Source organism: Theobroma cacao, chromosome 10, assembly GCF_053813885.1.
Source record: "Theobroma cacao isolate CCN51 chromosome 10, ASM5381388v1, whole genome shotgun sequence".
Lineage (NCBI taxonomy): Eukaryota > Viridiplantae > Streptophyta > Magnoliopsida > Malvales > Malvaceae > Theobroma > Theobroma cacao.
This window is the reverse complement of record NC_142648.1, coordinates 7934185-7948066: the sequence shown is the minus strand read 5'-3', so window position 1 is coordinate 7948066 and position 13882 is coordinate 7934185. Positions and strand designations below refer to the sequence as shown.

General features: G+C 33.0%; 1 protein-coding gene and 1 non-coding gene across 3 annotated transcripts; one reads left to right on the top strand and one right to left on the bottom strand.

Moving 5' to 3' along the window:
- Positions 1-591: 591 nt before the first annotated feature.
- LOC148760341 (small nucleolar RNA R71) lies at positions 592-698 on the top strand. Its single transcript, XR_016023318.1, has one exon. It is a non-coding gene; the product is annotated as a small nucleolar RNA R71 (small nucleolar RNA).
- Positions 699-10859: 10161 nt separating this feature from the next.
- On the bottom strand, positions 10860-13287 carry LOC18586624 (protein PIN-LIKES 1-like). 2 transcript variants are annotated; one of them, XM_007010111.3, is made up of 10 exons: positions 13153-13287; positions 12958-13037; positions 12718-12842; positions 12501-12622; positions 12110-12316; positions 11858-11950; positions 11681-11781; positions 11520-11572; positions 11251-11436; positions 10860-11163 (listed from the first exon to the last, which is right to left on the bottom strand). In XM_007010111.3, the coding sequence occupies exons 1-10, from the start codon at positions 13285-13287 to the stop codon at positions 11039-11041; spliced, it is 1227 nt and encodes a 408-aa protein (XP_007010173.3). In that variant the 3' UTR covers positions 10860-11038. The 2 variants fall into 2 exon arrangements, with proteins under 2 accessions (XP_007010173.3, XP_088658759.1); XM_088802633.1 differs by having other exon boundaries at positions 11858-11943; positions 12118-12316.
- Between the last annotated feature and the right edge of the window lie 595 nt (positions 13288-13882).

The following is a 13882-nucleotide window of genomic DNA, read 5'->3' as shown; positions in this document are numbered from 1 at the left end:
TTGACTTTTAATGATGCTTTTAGTTTGTGTCATGTATTGACTTAACAAATCCTCCACAGTTGGCTTTATTTTTGAGATAAGCACTTTTGCTTGCTATTGGAATCCTAAAGGTGCATTTGATTTTCAAGTTAAGGATGATCGTTGATTATTGGCCCAAGAGAAGTTTGGATGGTTCCTCCACCTTAGGTTGTAAGTATTGGAGTAGGGGTTATTCTACTGTCTATTTCCCACAAATTGCATTATTTTTGTCAAACTTGGACGCTGATAGCTTGCATGGTTATCTCCACAATATTCACAAGCTATAAAAAGACTTTGGATGGAGTTAGTACCAAAGGATTCAAATATCTTAGTTAGAGTTGCTACCTATGTAGATAATGTTGGAAAAGCATCTACATCATGAATTCCAGCTACTCTCCTATACATCAATTGTTGTATTGGCCACTGGTAATTGTTTGTAGCCATCTTCTCCAACAAATTGTATGCCTTATCAATTGATTTAGCCAGTAAAACTCCTCTTACAATGGCATCAATGGTAGTCCAAACATGCCCACTCAAGTCATTGTAGAAAGTCTGCACCTAAGTCACTTTGGAAAACCATGATGAGGACAACACCGAAGTAATTCTTTATATCTTTCCCAAGCCTCGTACAACGATTTAGAATCTTGTTGCATGAATAATCAAATATCATTCTTCATTTTCGCTGTCTTAGTCGGAGGAAAGAACTTAGCAAGGAACTTTTGAGCAAGATCATCCCATGTTATTATTGATCCAATGGGGAGCGCATTCAGCCATGCTTTAGCTTTATCCTTCAATGAAAAAGGAAAAAGCCTCAAACGAATTGCATCATCTATGACATCATTGTGTTTAAACATATCACTAATCTTCGAGATGTTTGATATATGGCCATTTGGATCATCATTTGGTAGACCCCCAAACTAGACTGAAGTTTGAATCATGGTGACGATGGTTGGATTGATCTCGAAATTGTTTGCTTGGATAGTTGGCTTTCAAATGCTTGATGGAATCTTTTGCACCAATGGAACAGTGTAATCCCTTAAGCAACGATTTTCATCTACTATGTGCTCTTGGATCTGTTGTTCATCTTGTCGATCATCCATTGTATTTGTTTGAGTAGAACCTTGTTGATTTTCTAATTTAAGTCTATAGAATGTTCTCTTAATTTTTAGATCACAATGTATAATCTCCAAGCTTTGTTCACTTCTCATACAACAACTGAACACACCTACAGAACAAAGAAATTAAACTTAAATTAAGACTAATTTGTGGAATTTTAATATTAGCAAATAATAATGAAAACAAAATCCCTAGCAACAGTGTCAAAAACTTGTTGTCGAATTTTCACGGCTATCATAAACAAGTAATATAGTAGCAGTAGAGTATCGTTCCCACAGGAATTTGTTCCTAAATTTTACTAAGTAATAAAATCTTATAACAAATCAATCTTATTTAAGTAACTGAAATTTATAGAAAATTAATTAAAATAAAATTAAAATAAACATTAAATTAACTAATAGAAATTAAATATACTTGAGAAAGATAGTAGACTAAAAACTTAGAATTATGCGTTCATTCAACACTTTATCTGATGCTAACTTCTTTTATTATTTATCTTCCTAGGTGGAATTACTAACCTAGGATCCAAGACTATGTACAAGTCTTCATCGAAATGCTTGCACAAATATCTAACTTAATTTGTTCACTATATGTCTATAGGAATCAATTAAATTAAGTTTATTAAGCAAATGTCCTAATTTGGCTCTACGTGGCTATTGGCCTATGTCAACTCGAATCGAGAATCAAATCATCTAAGTGACGTGAACATACACTATTTAAATCTTAGTTCAATCTAAAATCTATCTGTTGAGTTTCAATTGGATTCACAAATCAATTAATTATTGATAAGGCGATTAAAGTTATTTAGAATAGATTTGAATAAGCGAAACTATACCTATTCATGATAAATAAAAGATAAACTAATATTCAAACTATATGTTGAAATCCACCATAATCCTAGAAAAGTAGATTAGTTTATGATATCTACATAAAACAATATCCAAAGAAATTTACCCATGAATTTAAACCAAAAAAATAAGTACAACACAAAAGAGAGAAATAAACTAATGTTGAATCTTTATTGATCTCGAATCTCTCTCAATTGCTCATTGCTTGATTCCTAGCTCCAAATCTTCAGAAAAGCTATTGTTATTCTCTTCCTAAATCTTCTGAAAAAGTCCCTTCAATATGTGCAAGGTGCCCTAATTTCCAAATTATTATCAAACGTTTTATTTTTAGAAATTGGTGTGGCGCCATAGCCATGACTCCTTGGCCCGTGGCTTTATGGCTGTCATTAGTGGCGCCGTGGTGCTACTTCTTCAGCACCACGACACTCTGGCTTGGGGAGTTAGTGTGATGCACCTCTACTATCCAGTGCCATGGCCATGATCTTCCTAACGTTGCAACCCTAACTCCTTCAGCACTGCAACCGTGAGTAACTTAGAGTCGCAGCCTCTAATTAACATGTTGTGTAGAACTATGATTGTCCATTGTATTCCAACACAATTTTCACCTTGATCAAATCTGAACTAGGAGAAGTGGCAAACATGAAAGTTGTAGCTCGTTCTTTTAGCTTTCCAATGCATTAAGAATCTCATCAATTGGACTTTTGTAGCTCAAATTATCCTCGGAAAACCGTTGCATGTACGAATAAAGCCTATATCATACTTGTGCGATTTTAACTCAAATGCACCTTGTTCATCAAATATCCTACACAAAACCATGAGAGAAATTGACAATAACTCTTTTTAAAGAAAATTAAAGAAAAATAAAGTAAAATTAAAATAAAACAACTTAAATTAATTAGTCAACATGTAATCTAACTTAAAACTAGAAAAACACTTGAAATGTTAAAATTCAAACCTAAAACCTCAAAGATCTAGCTATTTAAGTCTCTAAAATGTGTAAAAATAACTCTATATAATAGAGTTATCAACCTCCTACAATATTTCTGAATCTTGTAAACATCTCATTAATTAATTCACCCTTTATCATCTTAAGGAGTTCATAATCATGAGTAAGCAATCCAATTTTGGATTCCTTAATTTGATTTGTGCCTTCATATGTCGTATCTAAGGTATCCCATATTTGCTTACCATTTTCACACATAGAGACTTTGTTAAACTCACTAGCACCTAATTCACAAAAAGAGACTGTTATAAGCTTTACAATTGATTTAAATTAATTTCTTATCTCTATCACTTGACTCCTTCCTAGACTTAATCACTAATTTCCCTTTTACTTCTTTATATGGAACATGGGGACTATCTAATTTAACATTCCACACATCTAGGTCCATAAATTGTATAAACTTTACATACGTTTCTTCCAATAAGGATAGCTAGTACCTACAAAGAGAGGTGGACTTTGAATTGATTGCTCTTCACCAAGCACAGTTGTCGTAACCTCAATTTTTAGTGATTTAAACTACTACAACGGACCACTCAAGGCTGTTAGACCTACAAAATTGAGCCCTCACTCTAATACAAACTATTAGTGTAGTATGCTCAATGCATTAAATACTAATAGGGGGTGAATTGGTATTTTAAAATTTTCTTTGGAAGCTCAATGAAAAATAACTCATTTTTGAAAAATAATTTTTCTTCTTGTGTCAAAAGCAAAGAAGGTGATTTTTCTTTAAAGCAAATATGAGCAATAAACCAAAAGGCATAAAAATAAATCAAGACACAAGGATTTTATAGTGGTTCAGCTTTTTCAAGTCCTTATATACACTCCCTTGGCTCACCAATGTATTTCCAATATACTAAAAGAATTCTTGCTTTTTAACGGGATCGAACAATAACCTTTACAATAACTTTTTTATGGGATTAAGCGATAACCCTTACATAATCCACGAAGGGATTCTTGCTTTTTAACAGGATCAAGTGATAACCTTTACAATAAATTTTAAGGTTAAGTTAGAACCTTTACAAATGTGTGTGCGAAGGAGTAATAGCATCAAGAATTGCTTCACAAAGACTAAGTGCTAAAGGTTTAAGCTTGATCATGAAAAGAAGAATCGATCTCACAAATATTAACTCAAGGATTTGCAAGTAAGTGAGCTTGAATGGCTTTTGAATGCTTTGTTAGAAGACTAAGATGAATGCTAGAGAAAAAAAGATAAGCTTGATGGTCTCTATAGGGTTTTTCCAGTTTGGTGTTATTTTCTTTTACTTCAAAATGAGTTAAGGGCGACCTTTTGTAGTCTTAAGAAAGTTTGGAACTGTATGACACAAGTTTGAGTAAGATTTGACCATTGTTGAAACTTGAGGGTTGACTATGATTCATCAAAATCTTGAATTAGGGCTTCCACACTTGACTTTTAAGGTCTTCTACTCGATCCATTTCTAGATCTTGTGATTTTTAAAGTTTGACTTGGTGTAGTCGACTATAGGTGCTTGAAGGTCAACTATGGCTTCTCAAATCATCAATTTTTTATGAGAGTTCTATGTCAGGATGGACTGTAGCTTGATCAGGGTCAACTTTGGCTACTTAAATCTTGAATTGTGCTTGCATTCTGTCTTAAGGTCGACTATGGCTTTATGTCTTTGTGATTTTTCATTCATTCTTGCCACAATACCAACTATGGATTTTTTAGGGTCGACTATGCCTTCTTTGTTTCAGAAGTCTTTAATCATTCTTCAACCATTTTACCATAGGGTCTATTAGAGCTTCTCTAATGTTGACTCTTCCCTTATGTCTTTAATATTCTTGGAGTTTTTGACTCTTCACTTTAGCTATTTCTTCCATGCTTTTTTCTTATAATCAAATGTCAATCGAAAGCATGTTTGCTCTATATTTACTCAATTAAAGACTCAATGTTTTGAAAAGCTTTGTGATATTTTCTAATCATGAATTTGCTTTTCAAACATTTGTATAATCTTCGGAGGATCAAAACATGATATTAAATAATTTTAAATGCTTAATATCAAAACCAAGATATCATGCAATTTTGTCAAATTAAAACATAAGATATTCAATGCAAATAGTGTGATATGTTGAGTTTAGCTCGGTGTGAGGGTAAGAATACCACAAGGTCAAGGCTAGTGAATGTGCCATCTTTTTCCCTTATGAATCCCAATATGGGGGTAAGAATACCACATGATCAAGATTAGTGAACAGGCCATTTTTTTCCTTCATGAATCCCAGTGTGGTGGTAAGAATACCACAAGGTAAAGTTGGGCAAATGTGCCATTTTTCCTTTTTTTTAGCCTGATGTCGAGATAAGAATATCACAAGGATGAATTGGGCGAAAGTACCTATTTTCCCTTTGTCTTTGTTAATAGTAGGTATCAACACCTTACTTGTATAATAGATATTGTGGTACTTATGATTGGTGACTTGACAATTATTGTGCTTATGGGGACATGATGATATGAATCATTATTGGATGATACATTCATGCTATGAATGAGTGATGTTGGACATGTGAATCCAAGAATTCTTTTCTGATTTCTCCTTACAAATGTTTGTAATTTCAGATTAACATGTTGTTGCCTTTTTATGCAAATTAAGTTCCAAATGCATTCATGGAAATGTTGAAATGAAATTATTGCCATTAAAAGGATTTATATGATTATCATGAGTTTTTGCAAAGAATGGTTTATTACAAAAACTCTCCCCTTGGTGTGAAATCCCATATAAAAGTAAGAGGATAAGTTAGGAAATCTTTAGGTAAGCATATAAATTACAAATTTTGAACATCAAACTTAGTTTTAATCTTTAAAAAAATTCATTGACACTTTTGATTGTCTATCACTTTTAAAGCAAAAAATTTTCTAAGTTTGGAAGGGGACAAAATATGTGATTTTTATAGAACAATCTTTTGAGACTAAAAAATGGCGATAATCATTCTCCTGATTTTTAGATGACCAAAAATGATTTTTTCATAATTTTTGAAATATGTTTGCCATGGTTTATGGGAGCCTCAAATTTAATTTTAGTCAAACTTTTTTTATTTTGTTTCTTTAACCATAATTTAGATTTTGATTCTTTTGGATTTTAATTTTTTTTATTTTTATTGAATCCAAATTGGAGGTTGTTTGCTTGTTTACATTGAATATCTTAAGTAAATAGGGAGTAAAAAGGAAAGAAGTAAAAATAAGGACATTTACTTAAATTGTATGTAATGTAAATAAGCCAGTCATGTTTTATAGGTAATCTGTCTCAGAAAGTACATTATATTTCAAATGTATCGATACATATTCATGATGTATTGATATATATAGTCATGTATCGATACATGTTCATAATGTATCAATACAATTTTCCTAGAACCAAATGTATCGATACATGGTCCAAATATATCGATACATTTCATCGATTTTAGAAAAATAAAAAGGGTAGAATTGTATTTTTACACTCAAAACTATAAATACCTCACATTTTTGAGGGTTTTCAACCGTTAGCCATTTTTCTAAGGTATTTCTTTCAACTCAAACCCTTTTAACTCATTTTTAACTTAAATCTTTATTTTTGATGATTAAATGATGTGATCTTGAGTTGTTGTAAAAAAGGTGGGATTTTAAGCTTTGGAAACTTTAAATCTTTGATTTCTAGGTTTTGAAAATATTATTTTTTTCGGGATTTTTTGTTGGTGATTAAAGCTTAAAGGTTTTGTGGTTTTATTAAGCATCTAAGCTCACCTATAGTAAGGATGAAAGATTTGTGTTTCTAAGTATGGGTTTTAGTTAGAAAATTAGTTTAGCTAAAAATGAGTAGTTTCGAAAGTACCTAGAATTATTATTACGAGATTTTTATTCTAGGAAATGACTGTGATGATTGTTGAATGATAGGAACACTTGACAACTCTACGGATATCACTGAAATGGAGTTGTGATTGGAGCTACATCGACTCTTCAATTAGGTGAGTGGATACACCTTTTCAAGTATTTTAATATGCAAAGTTAGCATGATTTTTATGGAAATAGTTGTTTAAGAATGTTGAAGAATTATTTTCATAAATGGTTGGTGTATTTTCAAAATTAAAGGATATTTCACATGATGGAAAAGCTATCATTAGCTCAAACATTATGTTACGAAAAGTGACATAATGTGTCTATTAGATATAGACATGTTTTCATGTGAATAGTTATGTCTCTTGGATAATGACATCCAAAAGTTAGGAGACATGTTGAAAAGACACCATTGCTCAAAAGTTAAAGTGAAAAGTTATTGTTTTAAGTTATAACTTAAAGGTTATAATTTGTGACATTAATAGTTATCTATTCATAAGATGACTATTGAAACAATAACTATATCTAAAAGTTGTATTGGCAAAAATCATAAAGATGCTTTTTAGACAAAAAGGAGTCTTTATGAAAGGGTTGTGTCCTTGAAGAAGAGACACTTGGAAGCCTATATAAAGGGTTTGTTGCCAACCATTTTGACACACCAAAAATTAGAAGTAAGAGCAAGATAAGTGTTGTGTTTTATTATAAACATAAACACTTAAGTTCCCATCATCTTCAAGATATTCCGAATTCCTTATAATCTACTTGCTGTAGAAAGTTGGTTTTAAGGCCAAACAACTTTACAAACCCTCAGTGTATCTAGCGGTCTACTTCGTAAGTGTAATACGAGAGTTAGATGTTGGCTTTATTGTATCCTTGAGACTATTCGCATTATTCCCCTTTGCATACCTAGTGGTGGGGGCAAAATAAGTCTTAAAAATAGACGTCTATTTGAAAGGCTCGCCTTGAAGCCAATTTTGTCTATTCTTGAATACTGCATAAAAACCCTCATAACACCAATAGTTTATTAAAGGATTTGAACTATAAGATTCTATGAAGTATTCAAGGAAATATTTAAATGACTTGATTTGATAATGATTGCGATATGTGTGAGAGAATGATTTTCAAATTGTTTACGAATTTACTATGAATGTAAATATTTACTATGTATTAGTTTTCAACAAGGGGGGTCAAGCCTTTTTTTTTGTTTGTAGTCCACTTGATTATTCTAGCCTTTGGGCTAGTACAGGTATGAGATATTTCTATGGTTAATGTATGGATGTTATTATGCACATGTTAGATATGATGTAGCATAATAAGGATGTTGGATGCATGAGTGTCCATTTATGAAGATATGCATGATTATAATGTGATGTCTTGTGGACATGTGAGATTCCATTTATGATGAAATTGATGATATGGAATGTATGCCATGAGTTATATTTGTTAAGGAAATTCATGTACACTATGGGCTATGTATGAAATGTTTATATGCATGAATGCCATGAGATGTATGTGTGAATGTAACCATATACATTATGGTATGATTATGTTATGGGAATGTTTTATTTTCATGATGCAAACCAAAGATGAGGATGATCTTAAGCTTGAGAGAGATATTATGATGATTGTGGGTGAGGCCAATGTGTTACTCACATAGCCATGATGGTTGTTCACGCAAGGTGAACTAGACGGTAGCAAGGACTTTGTCCATTACCAGCTTGAGTGGGGTGGGAACACTCGATAGATCATGGATGACACCGATGTGCCATTCATGAGAGTGCACTAGAAACCTAAAATAGTGGGGGTTAAACAATAATTTGCCAAAATGTGGCGAACCCACTCATAGTTAAAATGTTATGATGAATGAGATTAATGTGTTAGAGAAATGATTGAATGTGTATTGCTTCATGATTTATGCTTAAATGTCTAGTTATGATTATATGAGTATTGATGATGTTATTCACATTGTAATGTGGTGATATTGGCTTGTCTAGAAAGAGCCTTAGCCTACGGAATGATCACTCAATGTTAGAAAGACTTATGAATGAGTTAGATTCAAGAAAATGCCTAAAAAGTTGGATTTTGTGGCAAAATTATCAATATATCTGAAGTATGTATTGATACATTTTCAACAGAATGCTGTAAGAGGCATTTTATATGAAATGTATCAATACATTACCAAGTGATTTTAAGGAGGTTTTCAAGATTAAATGGCTTTTAATGATTTATGTAAAGATGTTTTCCATGCAATATTATTCAGAGGATGATTAAATGCCATGTTTCATGAACATCATGGTAATGTAAAAGGAATTTATGAATCATATGTATTTACAATTGCATGGTTATGAAAAACTCTCCCCTTTGGCTTATCCCTTTCCTCGTATACATTTACGGAGTTTTCGTGACTCACACGTTATTTTCCCTCATTATTTTTGTTGCAGATCAGTGATAGCACTCTCTTGTTAGTAGCTGGTGTCACAGAAATGTGATGCATTCATTCCTTATTGGTAGGTGTCTAGTAGCTCTTGATGCCTAGTGAGTCGGGTTATGTTCCGCTGACGAGTCAGTCCATGTTATGTTCTGCTGACGAGTCAGTCCGTGTTATGTTTATATTTATAGACTATGAACATGCTTTGTGGTTTATGAGTATGTTATGAAAATATAGCAAAATCTTTGGGCATATTACATTATGAATGCTATGTTAAATGTTTAAAGTGGCTCAAGAGCCCATATGGACACCGAGGGTGTTGAGACATGTAAATGATATGGTGTACTGAGAATGTGGCACTCTGATGGATATATGAAATGTTTGCACTTACAGTAATATGTTGAGAAGTTCTATATATGTGTAATGTTGTGTATGATGGTATGCATGAGTTGATATTATATGTCTATGGATGTTTAAATATGCTTCTGCACTGAGGAATGTTTAATGATGATTGTTAAAGAGGCTTGTTTAGGCCTAATGAGCTATACCCATCTAAGTTCCTGCATTGGTCATGTTCCATCATAAAATGGGATGTGACACTTGGTTTATCCCCTTCCTCGTATCCATTCATTAAGTCTTTGTGACTCACTTGTTATTTTCTCCCTTTTTTTTTAGATCAATAGCTTGTTTGGCTTGGCTACTTGTGAAGTAATAGCCCAACTCATTCATGGTAGGTGAGGTAGAGCCTTCTTTTCAACCTTCTAGTGTCGTTACACTCCACAGTTTGTCGAGTTAAGTCTTGAACTGTTATGTTGATAATGAACTTAATTATATAAATAAATGTTGATTTACTCATACTTGCTTATATTTCTAGATATTATGTTAAGCCCTGGATATGGATGCATGTGAAAGTTAAGACTATGGTGGATGACCCATAGCAAAATACGGACGAGATGCATACCGAACCGCAGTTGTTATAACATTGTGAATATTTGTATGAAATGCGGTAGAAACCACACTATATATTGAGAAGTCCCCTAGTGTGGTGGCTTTGACGAATTATTTTCATATTCTTAAATGTGAATAGAAATGTACGTGAATGGATGGATGAATAACCCATGCATTATTGGTTTAGGTTTACTTGAGCCTAATGGGCTATTCCCATGTAAATCCATGTGCCAATCACGATCCCCTTAAAAAATGGGATGTGACACGTTGTCACAAGGTTAATATATATCTAGAGGTAACAATTACCAAGGTGTATTCGGTTGGCACTTTTACTATGTAGGTTTTTTAAGCAAACAAAACAAAAATCACGTTTGGATATACAAGTAAATAAAATTTTTTGAAAGATTATACATAAATTATTTGTTTTTTACATAACAATATATATGTATGTATATGAATTACTTCTATGTTGATTAATTATGTTATAATTAACGTTATATTTTATATTTATCTATTTTAAATCAAATAATATATTACATTTTACTTTTTATTTTCAATTTATAACAATTCTTCAAAAAGCAAAAAACAAACAGCAAAGAATAAAAGTAGCGAAACATCAATCCAACGAAATTCAAGTAATTAAATATTAAAGTTTATAATTTATTATTCCTATGTTATGTAATAGGAATTATTCCTATATGAAAAAAACTTGACAAACACAAAGCTAGAAAAATTCTGCCTCCTTTAGGAAACCCTTGTCTTCATGTATTCCTTGATACCTACACATCATGTACTTCTATATAGCCTTGTGGTGTTACGAAATATTAAAGGTGAAAAAAGTTTGGCCAACAAATCAAGTTAGAAGCCACATGAAAAAGGTTGACCAAAGTGCGAGGGTGACTGCGGCTACAGCATAAGTCCATAGCATAATCACAGAAGTTTCACCTTGACCAAGCTGAAAAAATTGTGTCATTGTACCTGCCAAAAGTTGGATTAAATCAGTAGAAATTAAGTTGCTCAAAAGGATCCTAGTCAGGAATGCTAATTAGCACAAGCTTGTCATACCTACACTCATTGCAGGGGGAACGGCATACTGAAGCAAAAGAACGAATTGATATAAGGAATCTGAGCCAACCAAGCCAAAATGTTGAGCAGCTTTAACAACACCGATCCCCGAGAGGGGCAAGAAGATGTTCCTCACTGCTATAATCCCTATAATCACACTCCGGCTTACATCTGATCCTTTTAAACCTGCAAGAAATTGCAATGTTGCTTGTGACAAATTCAAGAGGAATTATAACTACGGAGTTCAGAGCACAAACGGTGGATTTCACCTATCAGAAGGTTTGCCCCCATTATCAAGGTTACACATGGAATTGTTGCCTCCCTGAAAATCGTCATTTCACCATTTTTCTTAATAGAAAAAAAGCATGTATATGTATTCATGTGAAATCTATATTATGAGAAGCTCAATAGGATGCCGGACAAAGCATACCCCAGTATATGTGCACAACCATCAATTACACGAAGAGGAGCACTATTACCAATCATTAGTTTTCGGATTGGAGAGGCTGCCCCGATGATGAACCCAACAATCTGAAGAGCAAAGGGATGTTAACAATAGATTAAGCCCGTATAGCAGGGCACATGTTTTCTGCTAACAATTGATTACCGCTGCAATTGCTGCTGGTGCAAACATCTTCTTTAGGTCAATCTTTCCCGAAATCATCTTGATACGCATCATTATCTTCATCAAACCTGACATCTATCCAGAAATCTTGATAAGATTATAAGCCAAAGTAATTGTTTCAATTTAATATTGAAATTAAATTGAAGGTTTAGAGTTAAAATCCCAAAGATGATATCGAAATCATAATCCCCAGTAAAGATTAGAATTTTAGATGAAAATGGAGTCGAAACAAACCCTTGTACTGCTTTCACTGGAAATGGTGCGAGGCAGGTGAGAAGTGTTGCAATCACTTGAAGGTAGGGCAGCTTGTGTGCAACTCCCTGAAACTGTTTCAGATGTGTCTCTTGGAGAATTGAGTCCGGTGGTGGAGCTTTCAATGCTTTTGTTTACATACATGCGCATGATACCATACACATATGACCACATAAAAATGACTCCAATCTGTAGTCAAAGCACAATCTTTATATATAAACTGAAATTAATCTAAATTTATTTTTTTTCTTTATAAGGGAAAAGTCAGGTGAAAATGTGCCCTTAGTTTCCTTTTCTTTGACAAAATTACAGTGACAAATCAAAATTACTTGGTATTAATCTAAAAAAAATTAGAATCGTGTATAAATCATACCGATAAAGATAAAGAAGCATATGGCTTAGCATTTCTAGAGCAAACAGATGGATCTCCGAATGGATTACGTGGTTCCTCACAGAGAGCAGGAACCATAACGAGAGGCAGGTTTCCCATATTTCCTGTGCAAGTTTCCCCAATAACCGAAACAATTGTTGGACATTTACATTGTTTTTGTTATTGACAATTTTAGAACAGGGCTAGATAGGAAATGTACCTGCAGAACAGCAACCAATGACAATACCCTGAAGGTGTTTAGGAGTTCTAGTGATTTTTATGATAAGCCAAGCTAGTGCTGAACCCAAAACGAATGTTATCAAGATATTCACCGGCATGAACCACCTAGAAAAAGCAACAATCAACAAAAGGGAACCGCCCCCATAAATATTTATCAATCGATGCAGAGACGAGAAAGCAGAAGAAATTAAAACAAGGTCAGGGATGGAATGAAACTAACAAGGTTGTGAAACTTTTGAAAGTCATTGTTTCAGCTAAGCTGCTGGCCGCAAGTGCAGGACTGAACACATAGAATACAATCTATACACCAGAGAAAAACCAAAAAACAAATAAACAGTATCTTAACTTATGCAATTCAGTGCTTTGTATCCAGAAAAAGGGAAGGAGGAGTGCATTTATACATGTATATATTTACATTGTTCAAATGGTGTTTTGCCTCCGGTCCCAAGAGCTTCATGCGATCCAAAGCAAGCAACAAGCCAATAGCAGTAATCAATATTATTTTAAGAACTGGCATTACTGCCACAATGAAAAGATTCAGAAACCCCATTTACAAAAACGTTTCCCTGAAAGTGAAGAAGCAATTATGTTCTCTATTCTTTAGCAGTTAAACGTATATATAATAAACACTAAATTGAAACATACAATTATTGGAACTTTTGCAAATGGTTAAGTAAATGGAGTTCAGACTTGGAGCTCTTCTATGTGATTGAGTGAAGTTAAAAAATTGTTAAGTAAATGGAGTTCAGACGTGGAGCTTTTCTATGTGATTGAGTGAAGTTAAAATTGAACATTGAAAACTGGACAGAAGTGTTATTTATAAGTTAGGTGAACTTCCAAAAATGGAGCACTAAATGTATTATTTAAAAAAGTTAAATTTTTTTTACCCTATAGATATAGATATATGTATCTTACTAAAAAAACTAATTGGGAAAATTATATTTGATCAAATAAACATTTATTTCCAAATATGATAATTAGTATTGCCTACATGAGATATTAGATAAAATTAAGAGTGCTTTTTATAAATGGGCCTAAGGGATAAGGCGTTTTTTAGAATGGTTCTCTTTATAATTTTAACTGTTTTTAGCCAAGAGAAAAACAAATGGACAAAATTATCCTTAATGAAATCAACCCATTCGCTA

Coding starts and splice junctions, on each gene's coding strand:
- LOC18586624 (XM_007010111.3), bottom strand. CDS start 13,287: ATGGGGTTTCTGAATCTTTTCATTGTGGCAGTAATGCCAGTTCTTAAA. Junction 13,038..13,152: donor CAAAACACCATTTGAACAAT/GTAAATATATAC, acceptor TCTGGTGTATAG/ATTGTATTCTATGTGTTCAG. Junction 12,623..12,717: donor CATTGGTTGCTGTTCTGCAG/GTACATTTCCTA, acceptor AAACTTGCACAG/GAAATATGGGAAACCTGCCT.